The sequence below is a fragment of the Falco peregrinus genome, chromosome 6, assembly GCF_023634155.1.
Source record: "Falco peregrinus isolate bFalPer1 chromosome 6, bFalPer1.pri, whole genome shotgun sequence".
In the NCBI taxonomy this organism is placed as follows: Eukaryota; Metazoa; Chordata; class Aves; order Falconiformes; family Falconidae; genus Falco; species Falco peregrinus.
This window is the reverse complement of record NC_073726.1, coordinates 75,443,752-75,465,954: the sequence shown is the minus strand read 5'-3', so window position 1 is coordinate 75,465,954 and position 22,203 is coordinate 75,443,752. Positions and strand designations below refer to the sequence as shown.

Sequence of the window (22,203 nt, the reverse complement as noted above, 5' to 3'; positions counted from 1 at the left end):
AACCCTTTCTTAACATAAATGCTTGCTCTAGCCTACATCCTCCTCTTTCTTTCAGCGTATTAGTCTCTCAGATGTTAGTATGCTCAATGATATCAGAGTATGGCCTTGCAGGTGTTGTTCTAACTCAAGCCAACTGTCCTTTTAATCAGCTCAGGTTTTGCTTATAAAAAAATATTTCATGAGTCACAACCTTACACTCCTAGATTTTTAAACTGCACATCCCCTTTAGCGGGAGCATAACAGTTTGAAAAACAGCACATGTCAAAAATCTTTATATTTCCCAGGGATGTAACAGGATTTTCCTTAGGTGTGACTGTTTAGGAGTAGTATAGGGGTTTCTGTGAGACTATCTTCATGATCGGTAAAGTGCACTTTGGCCACTTGCTAAGTTTACCCACCAAATGTCAGTAAGATGATGGTGCCAAGATACCTACACATGCTGGCACTATGCCAGTTATGAGAAATACCCATTTGGGGTCAAAAAGGTGTTCTAATTTCGACACTGGCTGTCATCTAGGGTGCTAGCCAGCTAGAACAGAACTAGCACTGGTACCTACCTAGAGATGAAAACTCCCCAGTTAAAAACTACACCAAATGGCTTAGCTATGAAGCATCAGCATCTGGCCTTGCTTCTATGAGCAGCCTTTTAGTATTGGTGCTTTCCAACAAATCAACCTGCCTACAAGCTACACTTCCAGCACTGAGGGCTGGCAGAGAAGGCTGCCCGGACTCCAGAGCAGACTGTGAAGACAACGTTGTCTCATCCACGCGCTCTGGGATTTTTTTGTCTTGGAAAGCAAGCCCAGCCGAAGGCTATGTGAGCACAAGAGCCAACACTCCCCAAGGACAAAAAGAAATACAAGTCAGGTTTGTGGTGGATGTAAAGTGCTGCAGTGACAGCCTCAGTGATTTACACTAGGAGAGAATCTGCTCTCCTATAGGACTCCACATTGGTGATTCTCTCTCCATTCAACCTTTCCTTCAATGTCTATTCTAAGTTCTACTGATTTCGTCTTTTCGCTGAAATTCACATTGAAATAACGTCCTAAAGTTTTTATTGAGAAAAAACATTGCTTTTGGTAACAAACAAGCAAATCCTTCCAGACATTATATGAATGGAAATAATGTCTATGAAAACCATGTCAGCAGAAAAACATCCCGAATACTTTAGCATTCATTATAACAAATTCTGTGTGAGAGTGACTGGCCAGATCTTGTCTTCCCCAGTTGAGAGCGCAAAAATAGAAACAGGGAGGAGGTTTCAAAGGCACAAGCTCTTGCTGACCAACCTAGCAACTGGTTTCCTAACTTACCTTCCTGACCTGACTGAAGATTGTTGAATAACCTACCACCCAAGATGGGCAGCATTGGGGTCTCACAAGTCTACACAAATCAGCAGAGGTTAGCAGAGGAATAAAACCCACCAGTCTTCTCAGATAGATTATCTCATTCCCAGCAATCTCCTCCACTGTTTAATGAGAAAATAGATACTAATTAACCTCTCTCCCTCTTTGACATCTATGCTTAACCTGAAGCTTTTGGTCTGTGGCTAAGCCCATAAGGATAATTCTTACACACTCCTATGACCATGTCCTGAATTTGGAGGCTTCCTTTGAAGTTTATGGAATCACATGGCTGCAGATGCTGCTAACAGTGGAAGTTATTTTTTAGAGACAGGAACAAAAGAAAAAGTGGGAATGTCACAACCTGAGAGACTGCAGAGAATTTTCTGTGTTCTCATTTTTTGCAGCCTTTCAGATTAAATATATAAAATGTATATTTGCTTTCCAATCAATATCTGAAAAAATCCAAGAGATGGGATAGTGGTAGAAAAATCTGGGTTAAAACCAACAACTGCAAAGAAAGGTTAGTTACCTGAACATGGATTACGCATTTGAAAAACTTTGTGGATGTTACCTTGAAAAAACTTGGGTTGCCCGTACAAGACACTAAATTGCCTGATCTAGCAAAACACGTGTAAGTTATTCCATTGACTTTGAAGATACTGCTCACATACTTAAACATGAGGCACGTGGGTATGCTATTCCGTATACTGGCAGTACGATTTAGAAGCTCTCATATCAAGTCGTACTGCATCACTATAAGGATGAAAAACAGTCACCCTAATTAAAAGCATTATTTCCTCAAGGACATATATAGCTCTCCCATTTCAAAAACCTAATAATGGAAAGTCAGACAGCTGGTTGTCTTTGCTTGGTACTGCTGGCAGACTCTTCAATACAGTGTTCTTAAGAAGACACCGGGGGGGAAGAACCCAAAAAGCAAACAATCTTTCTGCAGTGGCTTGCCAAGAAAATGAAAATGTGTGAGACAATGTGTTAATGAATATCAGCACATATGGGCAAGCACTGGTGATTTTGGTAAGGCAAAGATTTGCAATTAAAATGCCATTCACAATAGAGATAACTAGGACTATCATCAAAATCCCAGTTTAAGGTAGGAGATGTAAGAATGCGCATGTAAGATAATGAAACCTTTTCCTCTCCAATTCAACAGTAAACACAATTAGAATTGAAATTTGAGGACACATCAATCAGAAATCCAAATGTATCATTTTAATCCTGGTATCTTCTATCTCTGCTTTGTGATAAACACTAATAAAACATGTATTTTTATTTAAGAGAAAGCATCAAACTATGATTTCACAACATTTCAATTATAAGTTCCCATTTCATCCTCTTAAATTGCTGTAACATGGTGACTTTTATAGAAGATCTCTGGAAAGTCCTTCCTAATATCTAGCAATTACTTTTGCTGAGGAGGTATCATACTCACTCCACACCATAGTTAACTGTACCCCCCGGAAACTGTTACAGCTCTCCTTGGTGTTTCCTTCTCCCTTCTCTCAGTTCTCATTTTCCTAACCCGAAATTTCAGCCCACTGTTTCTCATCTCATCAGCAGCAACTGACATTTCTCTTTGAAGCCACTGGTACATTTTGAGACACCTCTAGATCCAGCAGTCCTTTCCTCGGGGCTTAAGCTTCACAGATGTCTTTCTTCCTGCTTTTTGCTGCACTTTGCAGTTAACATTCCATTTTTGGAATTTGGGACTTTTTTGAATACATGGTGGCAAAACAGAGTAGAATACCCCAGCTGAGGCCATAGCTGAGCTTAAATATATCTCTTCATGCATTACACTTATTTAGATAACCCAACACAGCATCTGCTGTTATCTTAGTAGTAGGACATTGCCTATTTGTGCTCAGTCACTGACCTAACACCACATGCTTCTTTTCAGCAGAAATGCCACCAAAGAGCCAATAAACTCCCCCATTCTTTTTCATATTCCTCCCCACATGGAGGACTTTACATTTGCTCTTTCTGGGTAGCATTCCATTTAGTTAAAATTTTCATCATACCTTTGAATTCTAGCACTAATGTGCTTGCAGTGCCACTCTAGCTGGTATTGGCTCTCCATCTGTAGTGGGAAGATAGATGCTTTTTAGTGTGACTGATCTACTGCTATGATTTCGAAAGCTGACTTTAAAATTGGAGCTGTACATATGGTATTTAATTCAAATGAATTAAATTATTTGGGAACGTTCGATTTGACTGCAGAAGACTCTTCCACATAAGTCTCCCTACATAGGTTAGGAATTCTAGATCACTGAGAAGTATGTCTTTGCAGTCAGACTCTGCAACTTTTCAAGGGAAAAATAATCTAAATCTCGTCTGTAAAAAGGAAAGGAAAATACAAAATATATTAAATATGTTTTAATATTTTATATACTTTTCTGACTTTAAAATAGATTATTATCCTGTCTACACTGGAAATTAAGGAGAGAGGAGGCAGGTAAGAGAGTAAAAACCATTGATTTAAAAGGGGTCAAAGCATGGCTATAATACCATCAAGCTGTCCTAATCACAGCATGGCTTCGTTACAACTCTACATATTTCTGCTCATCAGCTAATAAATCACAAAAGCCAATCAGAAATTCTGGATTTGTTTTCCTGGCTCTGTCTTTGGCCTGGTGGTAACACTGGGAAGTCCCCTCCATCACTGCACTTTCGCTTCCTTTTCTGTTCAAATGAGGGCAAAAATAGGTGTTCCTCATAGAGAGAAACTAAGGCTTCAGTTGTTAACAAATTTAAAGCTTTTAAAGGAACTTTGTTTTAGAGGAGAGAAAAAAAATTATTACCAACAAATGGGACACCCAAGCAACCTCCATATACAGAAGGGCTTACTGTAGTCTTACCTCTAAAGAAGCGTTTCCCAGAAAATTTATCCCATTGCTGTTCGCATAGATGTTCACAGACTCTTGCAGAAGAACACAAAAGGGCAGTTTTGCAGTGTGAATGAAAACAATGAGACTTATAACTTTGGAGTACTTCTCAATTTAATAATCTAAGACATATTCCAAGACCAGGAATGACAGAAAAACCTCAATGTGAAATATTTAAAATCTAGTGATTAAAAGACTTTACAGGGAAAGATCTTCCCATCACCTGACTCCTAAAGAAAGGACAGGATCAACAAGAGGGATTTTCCTTCAATAACTTATTTTATGTGTAGGAGGTTTTGGGTGGGTTTTTTTTTTTCTCCTGATCTTTTACAATTACCAAATTAAAATGTAACTACCTAGGAAGAGAATACAGAATATACAGTTTTTACATGGAGACAGAGTCAAGAGGAATTCTCATGTACCATTTTCATGAGTGTCAGCAACAGGCTTTATATTGTACATTTGTTTAATCAAAGATCAAGGAAGCTTTTATCAAATTAAATAATTGCCTCAGTTCCATGCTTTTATTCTTAACGGCTTAAGTCAATTGGATTCAAAGATGTTTTCAGGACTGAATCCAGGAAAGATTATTAGCTGGCTCTAAGATGCAGGGAGAACTGGAAAGCAAATGTAATCCCACTCAAATTTTGTGGGAACCTAATAAACAACAGGGATATTTAACTGACATTTCAAAGCTCAGAGGCAGAATCATTGCGTTTGTTAGCCTTTAGTCTCATTCCTTCATTTTGCTTAAGTGCAGGAAACTGGATGCAGCAAAATCTTGTCAAACATCACAGAGATCAAGTAAGTGAATTAATTTACTGAAAAAAAACCTGTTCATATTCAGTGATGGAAGTTCATTCTGAGCCACAAAGTGCAATGGCTGATCCTAAATCGGGTTATCCAAGTTTCAGTCAGACTGTTTCCATTGGCATTATTATACAACTGTTGAGACGCTCCACTATGAAGGCTTTAAAAATCCACACTCCCAAGAATGAAGATTGATACCACCTCAACTAACCCTTCACCCAATGCTGTGTTCAAAGCAACACATCATGCTCGAGTAGTTCCTGCAGTAGCAGGAACACACATCACCTCCCCTCTAACCCTGCCTCTGACAGCACAGATATTTCACAATAAATCAAATTATGGTAACCTCCAAAGCCCTAAACACATACAGGAATGACCCGGTCCTCATCCAAGCGGACTTTGGTGGAGAGGGGGAAAGATACCAAGCAGGGCAGCCCAGCTCTGCCCTGGAGGCCAGCTCGGCAGCCTCTGCATGCACAGAGCTCCCATGCTCAGGGACTTGCATGGTGCTGCAGCAGGCACAGAGGAGAGTCGGAGGTGGGGAAGGGCACCTTGGCTCTTTGCTTCAGCAGAAGGGCTCTCCTCTCCTGCTAGACCAGCAGCATCAGTCCCCGCTCTGCCCCGGCTGACATGCTTTGCAGCATGGAGGGCTCAGGTAGAAGAGGAGTCTGAGCTCTCCTTTCAGAGGCGAGGCAGAGGCAGGGAGGGGTTTCTCCAAGGCAAGGAGCAGATCTAATTACTCATCATACAGCAGGGGTTGTGACCCCGAGTCCCCCTTTGCTATCTGCTCCTCAAGCCGAGAGCAGCCGCACAGCTGCCTGCTCTCCCCAGAGAGCATCACGCCTTCCTTCCAGCACCGTCAGTGCTGGGAAAATAGAGCACCCTGCGAGGAGGAGGGGGGAAAGCTTCACACAATTCAACCAGTTATTGGCTTACATCTCAAAGACAGTGTTGGAAGGTTGTATACCTCCACAGCTTCTGTCAGTTATACTAATGCTGAATTACGGCGTATAAAGAATGCTACCATAGTTGTCGTGCCATACTCTGAGATGATTTCTACACAAGTCAGAAACACTCACACAGCTCATGGATAATATACTCGCCAAGAAACATCAGTCAATCTGAAACTTACTGAATCCCTGGAAACCACCTATTTCGACTATTATATCCACATTAATGGTGATATATATGTGCATGGGTTAGACAGAGTAAGCAGACACGACGCCTAGAAAGAAGGATTGCTGTAAACAGCATTTGTTTGCAGAATTAATTAAAAGTTTAGGCAGAAGAGTAGTATTATATAACATTTGCAATCTTTGTTGAAGACGGTAAGAAATTGCTAGAATTTGCTTCTCTTAAACAGCCCAGAGCCAGTGACTTCAGAAACACGATAACCACATCCCAATTAGTAACTCTTTGCCTTTCTTCATCAAAAATCTTACACCATTGTTGGAAAGTCATCACTACCTATTTAAGCATTTTTATGTTCACACATGATCCACCGGCTAGTCCCTCTCCACAGCTGTAGACAAGCGTTCAGAATATAGAATCAATCAGCGTAAATTACGTAACCTTGATTTTTCCCAGTCTAATAATGGCTGTGGGCACATCGCAGGTCTCACTACTGCACTGCTGCTTTTCTAGCAGGGATTTGCAGCAGCTACTCATGGAAAGAAAGTAAAAGCCAGGACAAATATAGAATAATCTTCTGCCTACAAAGTGGTTCCCTATAGATAAGGCCAAGCTGTCTAGGGTGGTAGGGGAATGAACTGGAAATATCAAAGATACCAACCTTTTTGCAGTTCCTCAACAGTACTGGGGGGCAGAGGGTGGGAGAGGTTGCAGTGGCCCCAGGAGTAGCAACATTTCAATCCCAATTGCAGCCTCAAACCAGGGTTTGACAGAGAAGTATGTTTTGAATACAAAGTGGAAATAGGAGTTTTACACAGACTCAAAGGACTATGAGTTCCAATATTAAGTGAACGGGGAGGCCCATGAAATATTTCAGACACACACACAAAAAAAAAAAAAAAAGAAACTGGGGCAGTCATCATGTGTCCCCTCAGTCAGCCAGGGCAATGTCTATCATAATACTTCTATTGTCAGTACTACTGTTTCATATGAAGCAAAGTCAGGGTAGGAAATTTCTCATCATTTTTCAAATCCAAATGAGGACTGAGCATGACATTTTACAAGTGTAAACTGTGCTGCCTGCACAGTCACATCTCCTGCTGAGAACAGAGCAGGAACTTGATCAATAAGTTTTGCAAAAGGCAACATTTAGAAGGTATCTCTAAAGTCAGCGTACTCCCAGATTAAAATCTGGACTCTCCCATCCTAAGGCTGTAAGTCATAGAATGGTTTGGGCTGGAAGTGACCTTAAAGATCACCTAGTTCCAACCCCCCTCTGCCACGGCCAGGACACCTTTCACTAGACCGGGTTGCTCAAAAGCTCCATCCAACCTGGCCTTGAACACTTCCAGGGACGAAGCATCTACAACTTCTCTGGGCAACCTGTTCCAGTGCCTCACCACCGCCACAGTAAAGACTTTTTTTCTAATACCTAATCTAAATCCACCTTCTTTCAGTTTAAAGCCCTTCCCCCATGTCCTATCATGACATGTCTTCATAAAAAGTCCTTCTCCAGCTTTCTTGTAGGCCCCCTTTAGGTACTGGAAGGCCACTATAAGGTCTCCCCAGAGCCTTCTTGTCTCCAGGCTGAACAACCCCAACTCCCTCAGCCTGTCAGTGGTAGCTCAGATATTACTCTGCAATAATTAGTGCCAACAATTTAGTTTTCTTAAAGCAATAATTCTAGTTTTACAATAACACAGAAAATTGCCTCCAATGTCCCTGGTATGAAAACTTTGCCCTATCATAAATTATCTGATAAGGATAAATCTTTTAGAAGCCATGAATGGTGTTGCAGGACCAATTCACTAGATCTGCCATAAAATACTTGAGAGATAATTGAGATGTCAAGCCTCATCAATATCAACCTACTTAAAGTAAGGACAAGAGGTCAGGAGAAGAATGATAATGAATAATCCCATTATGTGAAGCTGGTTAACTTATATCTTAGAAACAGATACATATCAGTCACCAATCTGAATGTCCTTGAATTTCATGAAAGTCTGGACTTACAAGCAGCCTTAATTCCTTAAAAATCTTATTTCCATATAATCAATATCTATGTTGACAGAGTAGCAGTCTTTTTTTCTATTTTAACTTTCAAGATTTAACCTTTTTTCCAACTCTAACAACACACAGGAGGTAAAATTATGAGTTTGGACAGCATACAGGAAACACCAGTAAAACGTTATTTGAAAAAAATTTAAAAAGTCTCTTCCTGACCAGGCAAAGGAAGCAATGCATCAGACCTCTCAAAACCTCCAAGCCTCAGAGGTTTCTGCCAATTTTCAGTGCTATGAATTTGTTCTCTGTGTCATTCTCAGTTACTGGTTGTATATCTCCACCTAATCAATACACATGCATATGTATCCCACAGTACTTTCTCATCAAAGGTCTTGCATCCCAGTTTTTTATCCGCTCACTTTGAAAACTGACATTGAACACAATCCTGTTTCCTGTTCCCCATCTATTCCTTCTTCCCTTTCTCTTTTTTCATATCCCTCCCCCTCCACTCCTCCTTGTGATATCCCTCTCTCACAAAGTAGCATCTCACTCTCTCCATCTGCTTCTTCAACCATCTGCTCGCTCCTTCCCTTCCCTCTTGCTGGATAACTCCGCAGCCTCTCTAGTGTAGCTCCACAGTCTCCCTATAGCATCACTAAAACTCTTTTTCCTTTTCTGTTCAAAACCACTAAGTGCAGTGAGATTTCCACTCTAGGCCTTAATGGAGGGCAGGGTGCAAAATAAATATCCATCAGTTTAATAATCCTCTCCCTTGATAACTGTAAAATCCTTCGTAAGCTTCCTGTTTCCAAAATGCCATGGCCAAACTGATCTTTCCTTGATGGGATGCTCTGGCCATTTCATCCCACTTCTTAGATCAATTTCATCAGCTATCTACATCCCACAAGATTTTCAGAATCCCCATATTCAGGTCCGCTGCCCTGAGCAGTCCCCTCTTCTCACCAGGCACCTGGTGCCATCCTCTGCCAGTTCTGCTTGGTTTGCTTTGATCTGATCCCACAAGCATTTCTGTGCCTTCTGCTGTTCAGACACTCTGCCTGGAATCAGCTCTTGAAGCTGATTACTACTCCATTTCCCTCTTGCTCGCCCTCTCTTTTCTACTTTGTCAAAGACTGTCATCTTTTCCACACACAAAACTAGAGAACCCTTCAATTACTGATAGAGAGGAAAAATATTACATTTAAATACCATCAAACACCCATTTCCAAGTCTGTGCCTTTCTTCTTCCTAAAACACCTGGCTTTCTATTATTCATTTTATTTCCTTGTTTTGCTTCCTTTCGCAGTCCTTCACCTCCCAGTACCCACATTATACATTTCTTTATGCCTAATCATTTCCTGTTCATCATCTTGGTTTATGCCTTTTCTCCTGTGTTTTCCAGTGAACATGGCAGGTTTCTACCAGACCTCATTCTGCCCGAGAACAGCCTACCTCATTCCAGGCGATAAACAAATAACATAACACATAACATAACATAACTTAAAATTCAGCAAGGCAAAAATCAAAGAGATGGCTTTGACTTTTTTTTCTCCCTCTTCCCCTCTCTCATCAGCTACTGACATTTGTAAAATTTCAACCAACTCTAATAAACAACCAAAAGTTGTCCCAGTTTCCTCAGAAAGCGAGGCTTGTATGACCACAACCTGCCAATCAGTTCCATCCTGACCACATTCGTACCTGTAAGTCAATATCAAACAACTAATACAACGACAGTAAGGACCCAGAGGTTATCAGCAAAGAGAAACTCAAATTAGCATCTTCATTAACTGTGGGATGCAGCAGCCAGCTGGCCTGACCAGCAGAGTGGCGGGGCCACCCATCTGTACGTGCCTGGCTTGGGAGCAGCCAAAGCACCTCTGGCCTGTGCCCAGCACACAGTCAAGGGAGGGAGCTGGAAGCACTGAGGAGAGTCTGGTAGACGAAATAACTCTATAATAGCCAGCCTCCCTTAGTTTCCCTGCTTACAGTGAAAGCACCAGGGGTTTAGTCTTGAATCATTTCACCCAACACCAAAACATTGCCTATATCATCTTTTCCAGATCCTTTTCCAGGATCAGAGAGCTGTTAAGAACGTAACACCAATGCACCAACATTTACAGCACAGAAGAAGCATTTTTCTTTTTGTTTCCCCCGACCAGAGAAAGAACAATGTGCTCTCTACCTTTTCTGAATGATACTGGGATTGGCAGTCACCAGCTGGGTTTTCAATCCAACGTCCTTGCTGTATTCACTGGACAGAGGAGGAAGGTTGCACCTGTGCACAGGAAGACAGTCAAGATTTTAAATGACATTCAGGACTGACAGGCTTCAACCTCAGTCTTTTCTAATTTGCACGTTTTCAGGTGGGCTGTTGTTTGGTTGGTTGTTTGGATTTAAAAAAAAAAAAAAAAAAAGCAAGCTGTCCAAAAATGTAAAAGTGCTGTATAAATACTAGACCAAGCTACAGAAGTTCCCCTGTACTGCATCTATAATCGCAATAGGACATTTTTGTTCCACATTGTGGGGAAATGTAGAAATAAAACCTTTTGCAGGGATAACTTTAACTGCTAAGCAAAAACAGACAGAGGACTAGCTATTCCAACAGGCTGAGAGGCTGTGGAAGAGGCTGTTTTTATCTATAGCAAATACTTCTTTTTCCAAACTCTTTTGAAGTTCTGTTTTTCACTCTGTTCTGTCTTGTTTACCAGCATCAGGCTCCAGAGTGTTACCACTCTGGTATTACAAGCATTCCACATCTTGCAAACAATGGGCAACTGGTTTTTTTAACAATACATTGCAGGGTATCTTCAGCACACAGAACATACCAAGAAAACACAGAGAAAAAATTTTAAGTGACTATTTAAATATGTGCATCTCAGTTCTGCTCACAGACTTGTTCTGGTAGGCCAGGTGATAACGTAATAAAGAGAAAGTGACTGAGAAAATTTACTTTGGAAAGCCAAAACTCCAGAAAATGGAAGTAGAGAGAAACTTCCAGACAACTAACAGCCCTAAACGCTCCATAGTCAACACCTAGAAGAAGGAGGAAGGTGCTGTAGATAAAGATTTAAATACATTCAAACAGTATCCAAGCCTATGCACTGCTCCAAAAATTGCAGTCAGGAGAAATCTACTAAATATATAGAGATTACATCAAAAACTGGTTTCAAAACATTTTTCATTTCAAATTTGTCCAACATTTAAAATCAAAGATATGAACAATATTTTTAATGCTTAAAAGGCAAAATTGATACCACGATTCTCAGAGAGAAGTAGAATTTGGAATTTTTTCAGAAAAAGGCTTTTATTTTTTTTTATGTTTTGGGGTTTGGGGGTTTTGTTGGGCTTTTTTTTTAAAAACTAAGGAAGTTAAAAAAAAAGTTTGGGCTCTACCATAACCAAATTTGCCCTCCAATTTTTAAGTTCAACCATGGAATGAAGACATCCCCATTTGCACATGCTGGTTTCAGTGGTTTTCTGCAGCGTGCTGGAAAAGCACGGCATGGAGACAGCGCACACGAGGTAAGGAAAGACGAGGAGCACGCTGGAGTGACAGCTCCTGCTCTTCCTGCTCCCACCTAGAGCGTGTGCTGAGCAAACACCAACCCTAAAGAAGGGGTCCAGCAGCCCCTGGTTGCTTTAAGCTCTGCAGACAACCACCCTCCAGAGAGGACGAGGCCCCAGCACTGGAAGAGGGCAGGCAGAGGCACAGAGAGTTTTTTATGTTCATGACTTCTCGTCTCATTACCAGGGAGACATGGCTTCCTTTGCTGTGCGTCACACCTGTGAAGGGCTATGTCATTTTTCTCACCGTCTTCTGTATTAAACTCTCTGTAGCACTCCACTTCTGCAGGCATCCTCCAGGCAGCTGACATCAGTCATGAAACCCTTGAGGCCAACAACGAGTTGCTTATCTGATTTTTTTTATCTTAATAATTCAGAGGCCCATTTCCTGCACTGGTGAGAGGCAGGAGCTGGGGAAGCGAGCTATGGTTCCGTTTTTTATTGCAGTTTCCAGGGGCTACTGCAGAAACTGTCAGGCTGTTGTTGCATTACACGTTGCCATATGCTTCCGCCGTGCTGGGAAAACCAGCCTTGTCACAAGGGATGTCCTTTATTCCACAGCAGTCACTGCCTCTGTTGGCATTTTCATTGACCTCTGCAGTGTTTGGAGAAGGGATCCAGGCACTTGTGTCAGTGCAGTGCAGCAAGCAAGGATGTGCAAATTCCCGGTTGCACCTCCATGCGTTACAGTTTTGTGCAATGTTAGTGCCCAGTGAGGGCACTTGTGTGCACATGGTATACTCTCTGCAATTTTTCTTAATGCAAAACATCCCACATTCCCTAGGAAAAAAACACAGTAATGTTATATCTGCATGCATTTGCATGCAAATACCAGCTCTCAAAACCATATTCTTAAATTCATGCCATCAGGAAATGCTAAGGAGAAAGACAGTGAAGTCCCACCTGTAGGGAACACAGATGAATTCAATCACATTCACTGAGAAAAATAAAAATTTTTTTCTCCTTTTCATGACCCTACTTGTTAAGATGCGCACAACGTATTGAGATGTCAGTTAGGAAACAGCTTTTAGCTTGGTCTACCACAATTTAAGAGAAGCTAAACAACTTAAAAAGAAGCCAGAAAAGAGGAATCAAAATAAGAGGTTTCAGAAAACACAAATCATTGAGAAGAAAAACAAAGCCAAAAACTGGAAGCATAGAGGAAGTTTAATTCCCAGACGTGAAGAATGATAACGCTTAAAAAAAAAAAAAAAAAAAAAAAATAGAGAAAGGTTTACATGAAACAAAATCAAGTAAGTAAATAAACAGATAAATGAATAAACACAGCAATAGGTTGCTTCCTGAACCTGCACTCGGTAGGATGCAAATTAATGAGACTAATACTATTTGGAGAGGTTGTAGAAATGCTTTCAGTAGCAGTTTTCAATGGCAGGTCAAACAAATATTTGTGAAGCAAGACATATAGGTGATTTGCCTCAGGCCTAGGTGACCCCTGGCAGACTACAGTTTAATGCTCTCAGATTTGAATAAACACAAACTCACAGGGCAAGTTTTTAAGATGCCATTGTGTGATGAAGTTTATTTAAAAGCACTATGAAAGACGAAGATGTCTCCCTAGTTTTTATCATCTTACATCTCAACAATGAAATTTCTTTCACATGTCCCAGATGTAGTGTTTAAACACATCTAATTCCTTTCATCAGTAAGTCTCATTCCTACCTTGTTCTGCATGAAATACAAAAAAATGGTCTGAGCATCCAGAAGAAACTCTGCAAGAAATCAGTTGGTCAACAAAAACTTCTTGGCCTTTCAGATCATTTTCTTGAACAGGTCAGCAGAGTGGCGAGTGTTGTGCAGGTGAGGAACACACCAAGAAGCAAAAGACTCATCCTAGGAAACATCTTTTTAGTTATCTTACTCTTGCTCCGGGTACTAAGGAGTAAGTATGTGAGTGTGCAGGAAAGAAGGAAGTACCAGGACAGTGTTTCAGGCCAGTATTCTTTACATGAGCCTAACTGGAAAAGTCTTCATATATAGAACATCAATATGACTTAGACCCAGCCTGTAGTTAGGGGAAAAAAATTATCAACAAGCACAGTGGTCTGTGTGCGCCTTTACGACATCTGGGACCTTACAACTCAATAGGTAGAAAGAGCTGCAAGGGTAAAACGAGAGGGATCCCTCAAGCCTCACCAGGCAGAAATGGCTCTTCTGGGTTTGGCTCAGACAGCAGTCCATGGCCCACAGGTGGAGAGAATCCAGGCAACTTGCCTGACACACACGCACTTGGTAGATGCTATACGACTATCTACCTATTTTAGAACGTTATATAAGCACATATACTAAACCCTAGGGAGTAATACGAATTTAACGTGCAAATGCAAACATTCATTTTTGTTCCTTTGTGGCACCTTGGCCAACGTCAAGACAGTAATTGCATAATGCAGCTGAAAGCCACGTTTCTCTGGACTTGTCTACAAACCTCAAAGTGCCACCATATTTAACCTCCTCAGCTCCACCTGGGCTGGTATGGCTAGATGGCACTGCACAGTGTGATTAAAGGAAAACAACTTGGCCTCCCTAAACCAGGACAGCTACAAGTCAACTTGAAATAGTGACAAGTTGCTTCTAGTTTTGGAATAAATTCACCAGCAAACTGCTGAAAGAAGTCCCCACAATCCCCTGCTATTTTGCAGAGAGAAACCCTCTCTCTGGGAGACACACAAACCACAGCAAAGCCATGGAAAGCGGTTGGAGGAATGGGAGAATCATGAGATGTAGAAATATGTCTTCAAAAACTAATGCCAAGAAAATGTGTCTCTTCTGTCAAATCCAGACAAAATCATTGCTTAGGGTTTAGTGCCCAACACTTGTCTCTTGAAATAAATGTTAGCAGGAAGGGAGGGGGGAATTTTTTTTTTTTTTTCCTTAGAAATAAGGATTACAACTTTGAAAACCAGCCAGGTATCAGAAAAGCCCATTATAACCACAGTACCTAAATATGTAGACCATATGCCACGCACCTTTTTCATTGCAGTTGCCTTAGGGGCTGAGAACTGCTGCTCTTTTAATCTCTGTGTTGGTATAACTGTGTTTGTAGAAGATGCTCAGCAATGAGAGGAGTTTAAACTCATTAATTAACCTTAGTGATTACAAGATATCAGAGAAGATGACTGCAATCATATGATAGAGCTTACGGAAATACATGTAAATTAAATTAAAAAAAATGTGAATGGAAGAAAAGAACAAAGGCAAAACCTGGGATGAAGTTTCACACTGTGGATATACTTGAAAGATATTACAGAAATTACTTTAAAAAAAATGAAAGATGTTATGCAAGTCACTATTGTGTTCTTTCTTTCTCAGCTCTCAGATTATAGAAATCAGATTTAGAAAAGATCAACTGAATCCTGTCTTCTGCCTGCTATAAAAATATTTTCTCCCAGTGGTGTATTAGTTTCTAACCCAAAAGAACTGAAACATTTTCCATGAATATGACTGCACATCACTAATACAATGCAGCCTGCAGGCAGCTGCTGGGATTTTTACAGGATTCTCCCTATCACTTATTTCCAATTCAAAATAAGTTCTGTACAGATAATGGTTGCGTTACCCTCCCTGGAGAGAAAAGGATTTTTCTGATCAAGCTACAACTGCTGCATCTTTTTTTTAAAAAAAAGTTTGTATTGTTTTTGTAACTGATTGCTCCTGCAGCATTTCAATTTCCCATTGCATCTAGATAATATTACCATGGTATATACCCGGCAGTTTCTTATATTTAGTCTGTGGAACACCTAAAGAGTTTTGCAGTAATGGCAATCAGCACGCTGCCTCTCTCCCCCTGTGCCTTACATCTTCTCTTTTGTGAATGCTCTAAGCATATGTTTCCCTCTGCCTTTAGTTTGTTGTATTTCTTTGCTTTAATGTTGAAGGCATTTTTGGTCTTCGAGGTGCAAACCAGAAGTTACAGTAATATTGTTTCGTTTGCAGCAATTTGCATGGCTTCATAATAAGCCATCAGGATCTAATAAGGAGACTTGCTAAAGTCTTCTTGCTAAAGTGGGTGTTCATTATGCATCCATCTCAAAACCCAAAGAAACTCAATTTCTCATCTCTTGGGAGCATTCCTCCAGTTTCTCCCCCAGAATATTTTTCTTCTTCATGTTTAACAGGGAGGAACTAATTTCTGCCTTTCTTCCTTAAAGAATGCAGACCTAGAAAGTGTCAAATTCAATCACGAAAGCAGTAGCTGGTTCAACATCCCCCTTGACAGGTTCTTATAACTTCAGAAAGACTGGAGGGAAAGGAAATGCGAGGAACCCCAAATCAAGGAAAGAGGTTCAGCCTTTCCTCAGACAGTCAACCAGAAATCAACCTTCAGGGAAGACAAACACAGGAACATTTTAGCTTGTTCCAACCTATTTCTTAAGCCTTGCCTCAGAAATCAGTACCTACTCATCTTGAATTCAGTGGGTTCCATATGACAGCATTTAGAGTTCCAGAGGACAGAACCCAGTGCAGGATGAGACCCTGCCTAACACTGCATAACTAAAGAGAAAAGCAGCTCTTCAGTACCTCTCTGTGACACGGCACAATCTGTCACAACCTTAACCCATCCACCCACAGGTTGTCCCCACACTACACCCATTTGCAGAAGCCAGTCAGAACTCTTTTTTGCCTCTCCTCACACTTTTACCCAAATTGCTTGTGTAAAGCACCCTGCAAAGGGCAGGAGGGGAACAACAAATTATAGTTGATTAATCACAACTGAATAGCTTTGAAAAGTCCACAACTTAGCAGGGGGAAGGGGAGACAATGTGTCATTGAGGTTTCTGTCTTACCGCATGACAAAATCTGCTTGATCTATTTGTTTGCCGCAGCCGCTCCTTTTCAGGATCCCACCGTTTCCCACCACGGAGCATTTCTTCAGTGGCAGCTGGAAGGGAGTAGCCTAGCAACACAAAACAAGGACCGGTTTTACAGAGGAGAACACACACATCTTTGTAGCAGCCGATTCTTGAGAACCCAGGGAGCTGGCAGGGCTCAAAGTGATGAAAGAAAAGGGAGAACTAGGAGCTAGGGGAAAAAAAAAAAAAAGTACAGAAATTAGCTGGTAAATAGATGTGGGATAGGTCTTATCTCTACTCCCCAAAACAGGATGCAACAAATGTGATAAAGAAGATAGTGATATTTCTGCAAAACCAAAATCATCGAGTCCTGATGCAGATACTGACCAAGCCAGGCAGTCAGTGACCTTCTAGCCAAGCTGGAAGGACACAGGGGAAGACAGACAACCGGGGGGCGGGGAAAAAAAACAAACCAAAACAAAACACCAAAAACCTAACATGAAATTGACCTTCCTTAACTGATATACAAAAGACAGCTCTGGGGAAGACCAGAAGGAAGGAACATGAACTAGGTGATGACAGAAGGGCAGCGGGAATCAGGAGTCACCCTGGCTCCCTCCATGGTTTTGTCACTGGGACAGGTCACTCTGACGCCTGAGGCAAAGGTATGTAGAGCTTGACAGCAGCTGCTTAAACACTCAGCTGCCCAAACACAGCGTAAATTAAAATTAGAAAGGAACCATTTTAACTAAGGAGCTCTTGTAGTGCTTAGCAGGTTATAGAAGTGCAAGGTCAAATTGTTATGCTATCCTATGCATCAAGCACTGTAACAAATCAGATCTGTATAGTCATCTTCATGCAAGAGGATCTCAAAACTATGGGTGGGACATCTTCCTGTCATCCCCAAGTCATTCACCTTTAGTGAGGCTGGGACAATTATTTAAACGGGACACAATGCACCAGTGCAGACCAGCACAGTAAAAAAAAAAAAAAAAAAAAAAGAAAAAAAGAAAAAAAGAAGTCGTGAAAAGACATGTGAATTTAAAGCAGTGTGATTTAGTTACAAAATGGAATTTGTCTATATTACAAGACTTAATATTCTCCTTATGCAAAAAAAAACATGTGTGGGGATTCTTCATTTATCAAACCTGTCAAAACCTGACTTTGCAGTAGAGACAGAAGTTACTGCACAGGCCTCCGAGAACACAGATGCCAGGGCGACAGGATGCAGCATTGCAAAACAGTTCTCCTCTCCGGGAGGACAAGTTAGAATGGCAGCAGCACTCATCCTCACATGTACAAAGCAAAGTCTAACACTGCATTGTGTGTTCACGGTCCAGAAAACAGACCCAACATTACAGCACAAACCCTGTATTTCTTTTCTTTCTTAGATATATTTCCTTTATCTTCTTTTCTCAGCAAACTAGATTCCATTCAGCTAGTATGAACCTAAAACCTGCTTTCTAATGAAAAACATTACAGCATTTTGATTATCCTAACTCTGGATTAAGATATGCTAATGCAGAAAAATAAATTTTATTTTCCTGAGGCCCAGCCACCATTAGGAACTCAGTGATAGCACAGAAGAGCTAAGCATGCAGCTGCATTCTTGTCCTGCGTCTTCCTTCTCAAGAACATTTTCTAATTTACAGTTATTAAACTAGGAGTATATCTTGAAATTTAAAGGACATCTCATCTCTGAGGTGACCCTGACCAAATGAGAGCTCACATATCCACTAAAAGCCCGGGGAGGGGGACAGAAATCAGAGGAAACATAGGAGAGATATGTTTTATAAATAAAGAGTACCTTTTTTATTCAAGATATATCAAAGCTCCTTCCAAGACAGCTAGTTGCATAAAGGCAAGGTTGTGACAAATCATGGACAAAGGCAGCAGCCATTAACATTAACTGTAGTGTTTAAGAGTTGTGGACAGTCACATAAATTCTGTGGCTTTAGTGCATGTCAAGTTGCTTTAGACCCCCAAAATAAACATTTAGGAGTTCCTAAATGCTTTGAAATTCTGTGAGTTACAGACAGCCTTTTTTTTGAGACCTTCAAGCCTATTGCTGGAGAGCACTTGCAGTCCTTCAAGGGAGGCTTATATCCTGTTATGCTCAAAGATGATAAAATTAGTTGTCACTTGCATGTATACTTTTGTTTCCAAAAGCACAGGAATCTTTGAAACTCTTGTCCTTCAGAGAGTCCAAGAAACAAACAAACAAACAAGATCAGGGTTGCCAGGGTGATTTGAGGGAGCCAAAGAAAAGCAGAAGGGGCGGATAAGATCACCATGGTGTTTGTCCCCCTGCCTAACCTGCGAAGAAATCCACTCACTCTATGGATGTAAGAGGAAAAACAAGCTGAGTTCTCTGTGAAAAGCCAGCATGCCCTCAAAAGCCCACAGAAGCTCTTGCCTCACCCAGCAAAGTACTGAAAATTCATGTGGCACAGTCGATGGACAGTCCACATGCCACAGCGTAGTTTAAAATGTTCGACAGATGCATTCACAGAGGATCATACTTACAAACTCTCTACAAACATTATGCAAAAGACCTGGTTCCAGTACCCTAACAGGGTGTGTGTGTGTGTGTGTGTGGGGGGGGGGGGGGGGGGGGGATGGGGATGTTATAAAGGCCTAAGGTTTAATCGTTCCTGCTGCTTGGTAGGTTTTCAGCTGCTTTGAGCTTAATGAAGAGCAATTGCTTAGAACGACCTGAGAGAAACCTGCATTTGTTATCTCACACATGTACTTCAGACATTTAAATCACAGATCTGTATTACTTCTGAGACCACAGTGGCATTTCAGGAACTCTGCCTTGAGCCTCTTTGTCCAAACAAACTGCCCGGCCATACACAAATCACACAAGTCTTAAACGCAAGCATTGCTCATAAGCAGCAATGACGCACGGCTCCTTTTTCTCTCTACAAAAGGCATTTATCCTTTTCCTCTTTCAAAGGAAAAGGCTGCTGGGCTTTGAAATTGTTAGGAAATCACCACCCTGTAAGTTGGCAGCAGCATACCCGACCCAGTGCAGGACACTAGTGCGATGGCACACTTGCCTCCCTCCCACACCCAAAGGGTGCTCACAGGACAGCACAGATACAGGTGCTCGTAGGCTCTCCAAAGCTAAAATGCTGAGGGCTTCATTCTGTGGCTACCCATAAGCACTCCGCTCATTGCTTCCTTTGGGCTGCCCAAAACAAGAGGTGCTAACAGCTTAAGCAAAATTGCAACACAATTAACCAAAAGGTAGTTGCAGCCCTAACAGCAGTAGAATTACTCGGCTTGTTACTAGCTTTCCAAATCATTACTGGACCTTCAAGATGTTTCCCTGCATCCTCTAGCTATTCCTACTGATGGATTTTCAGGGTATGCACCATGGATTTAAGGTTGAATTTAATATTTAATTAATTATCAAAACCTGAAGTTCTTTTCCTCTAAGGGTAAAAAAAACATTGAAAAGGGACTCCAGTAATGTTTTGTTTCTCCATGCCATGTGATTTTGTTGTATTTTCATGGCGTGGGTAATGTGCCTTCAGATTTTTTGAATGTTGTTGGGGTTGAAGGGTTGGAAGAATGCTACAACTTGCCCCAGAATTAAACTGGCTTTACTTTTTTGTAAAATAGCCTTAGACATTACTTGCAATTTCAAGTAAGAGGCAATTTTCAATCAAGAGTGTTATATTTTTAAGGTGATGGTGCTATTTGGAGATAATACTATACAGTATTGCCAAGTTTGCTTCTAGATTTCTATTACCAGCAAAATATGTTTCATAGGACTTAGAAAAACCTTCTCATGCTTTTCTTCTTTACCACCCACAGCATGATTCTTTGCTAGGCAAATTCTCGATTCATGGTTAACAACATGTAAGTTCTCACATGGTGGGGACCCAGCTGTCATTTATACTAAATGCTCACAAAAAGCTCAGTTGTTTTTCTCTTTAAAATTGTAAGCTGGCCTAACAAATGCTGGCTTTGGACTTTAAAGTTGTAACAAAAGCATTTACGTTAATATTAGCTTGCTGAAACTCTGTTATTCTCATTGTCAACATATTTGTTGCTTTCTTCATTCATAAAATTTTAACGAACGGCTGGAGTCTTGTGGGTGGACTAGAAAAAAAATAGCACAGTGTCAGTTCATCTAGTGTACGAGAGAAAATGAAAAAGTGACCAACTCATCCCCATTTTTAAGGAATCATTACCACAGAATTTGCAAATACTGTTAACTAAAACCACTCTGCATGCTGGAAATAGGCAAGATGAATTCCCTTTAGAAGTTACATTTCAAATAATTTTAAAAAGGATTGCATGAGGTGGTTTTTAAAAGGCATCTCCAAACAAAACCAAAGACAGAAAGACCCTGTTGTCTCATTTTCCCTGGTTTAAAACAGTGACACTCTAATAATAATCAATGAAGATGTTCTAGTTGATATTCATGCAAACGAAAGAACTTGCACACCCCCCTCAAATTCAATGACAAATAAGCACACAAAGCAACAGACTAAAGACTCCCCGTTGAATATAGGACTAATTTAACAAAGCATCTACCCAGCAATTCACTGATTAGTTTCATCATTCATCTAAGTAGAAATAAATCATTGTCATCAGTTAAAAGAACATTACACAGTACTAACAAAATATAATTTATTTTAGCTAATGCTGCTCTAATTCACTTTGATTTCATTGTTAGGTTGTTAATGCACTATTTTCTGCCCACTCCCTGCCAAAGACTTTAATCAGCAACCACGTTCTTACTGGGAAAACAGGAAAAATTACAGTATTCAGCCTCTGATTTAGAGCTGAAGATGTCAAAAACATTGAAAATACTGAGAAATTAAGTTAGGATAATTAAAAAAAAAAAAAAAGCATTTTGAATTTGCAAGAGGTGCTGTGATTTTACTGTCCCTTTTAAGAAAGCAGCACCCCGATGAGAGGGGTGGTGTTCTACTGATTTTCCTAAGGAGCCAGCAAAACCCCGAGAGTCAATGAGAAGGCAAATTCAGCTCTTAAAACATTTTCTTGCACCTTTGTGTAAGGATGCAGCTGACACTTTAAAGGATAGCTCTCTGTGTGCCAGCCACAGGTAACACGGCCTTGGTTTTTTTACACTGTCAGACATGGCGGGGTGGCAAACACTCCTTCTTCATTGTTTACAAATCATCTTTGGTCTGATGGGCCTTTTGTTCCTCCTACAGAGCTGTCAAGACATGACAGCTTGATGGCAACCAGCTCCAAAAAACACTGATGTCAGGGACTGCGTATTCTCTGTACAGGAATGCCGAGGGTGGCTGTGGTTCCTTGCCTTTCACTCACCTCTCTGCGCAGCTGCTCCCATCCTGCCCCGACCTGGGTACAGGGGCCCAGGGAGTAACTACAGGGAGTAACAGAAATGTAACGAACATCCCAGAGGGCAGCAGGAGCTGCTGCTCCCGAGAAAGAGAGGACTTTTCAGCCGACTTCCTACACTAACTATATTTCCTACATACCACATTTCACCACGAAAATTCTTAGGATTAGTGTTTGAGGGTTTTTAAAGTGAAAACTGAAAATTTTGGAAAATAGAAGATGGACTTCTTTTTGAGGAAAACTTCCTTTAAAATCGAGCACACTGTTATTTCAAAGGTCTTGCATGTAATA

At 40.9% G+C, this 22,203-nt stretch overlaps 1 protein-coding gene across 2 annotated transcripts in view; it reads right to left on the bottom strand.

Moving 5' to 3' along the window:
* The window catches only part of ST8SIA1 (ST8 alpha-N-acetyl-neuraminide alpha-2,8-sialyltransferase 1), a 141,635-nt gene that overhangs the window by 56,019 nt on the left and 63,413 nt on the right, over window positions 1-22,203 (bottom strand). For both annotated transcript variants that reach the window (XM_055807669.1, XM_055807670.1), the window contains exons 3-4: window positions 16,558-16,667; window positions 10,374-10,466 (exon numbers count right to left, since the gene is read on the bottom strand). In XM_055807669.1, the coding sequence (XP_055663644.1) occupies window positions 10,374-10,466; window positions 16,558-16,667 (203 nt within the window). The remainder of the gene's footprint in view (window positions 1-10,373; window positions 10,467-16,557; window positions 16,668-22,203) is intronic.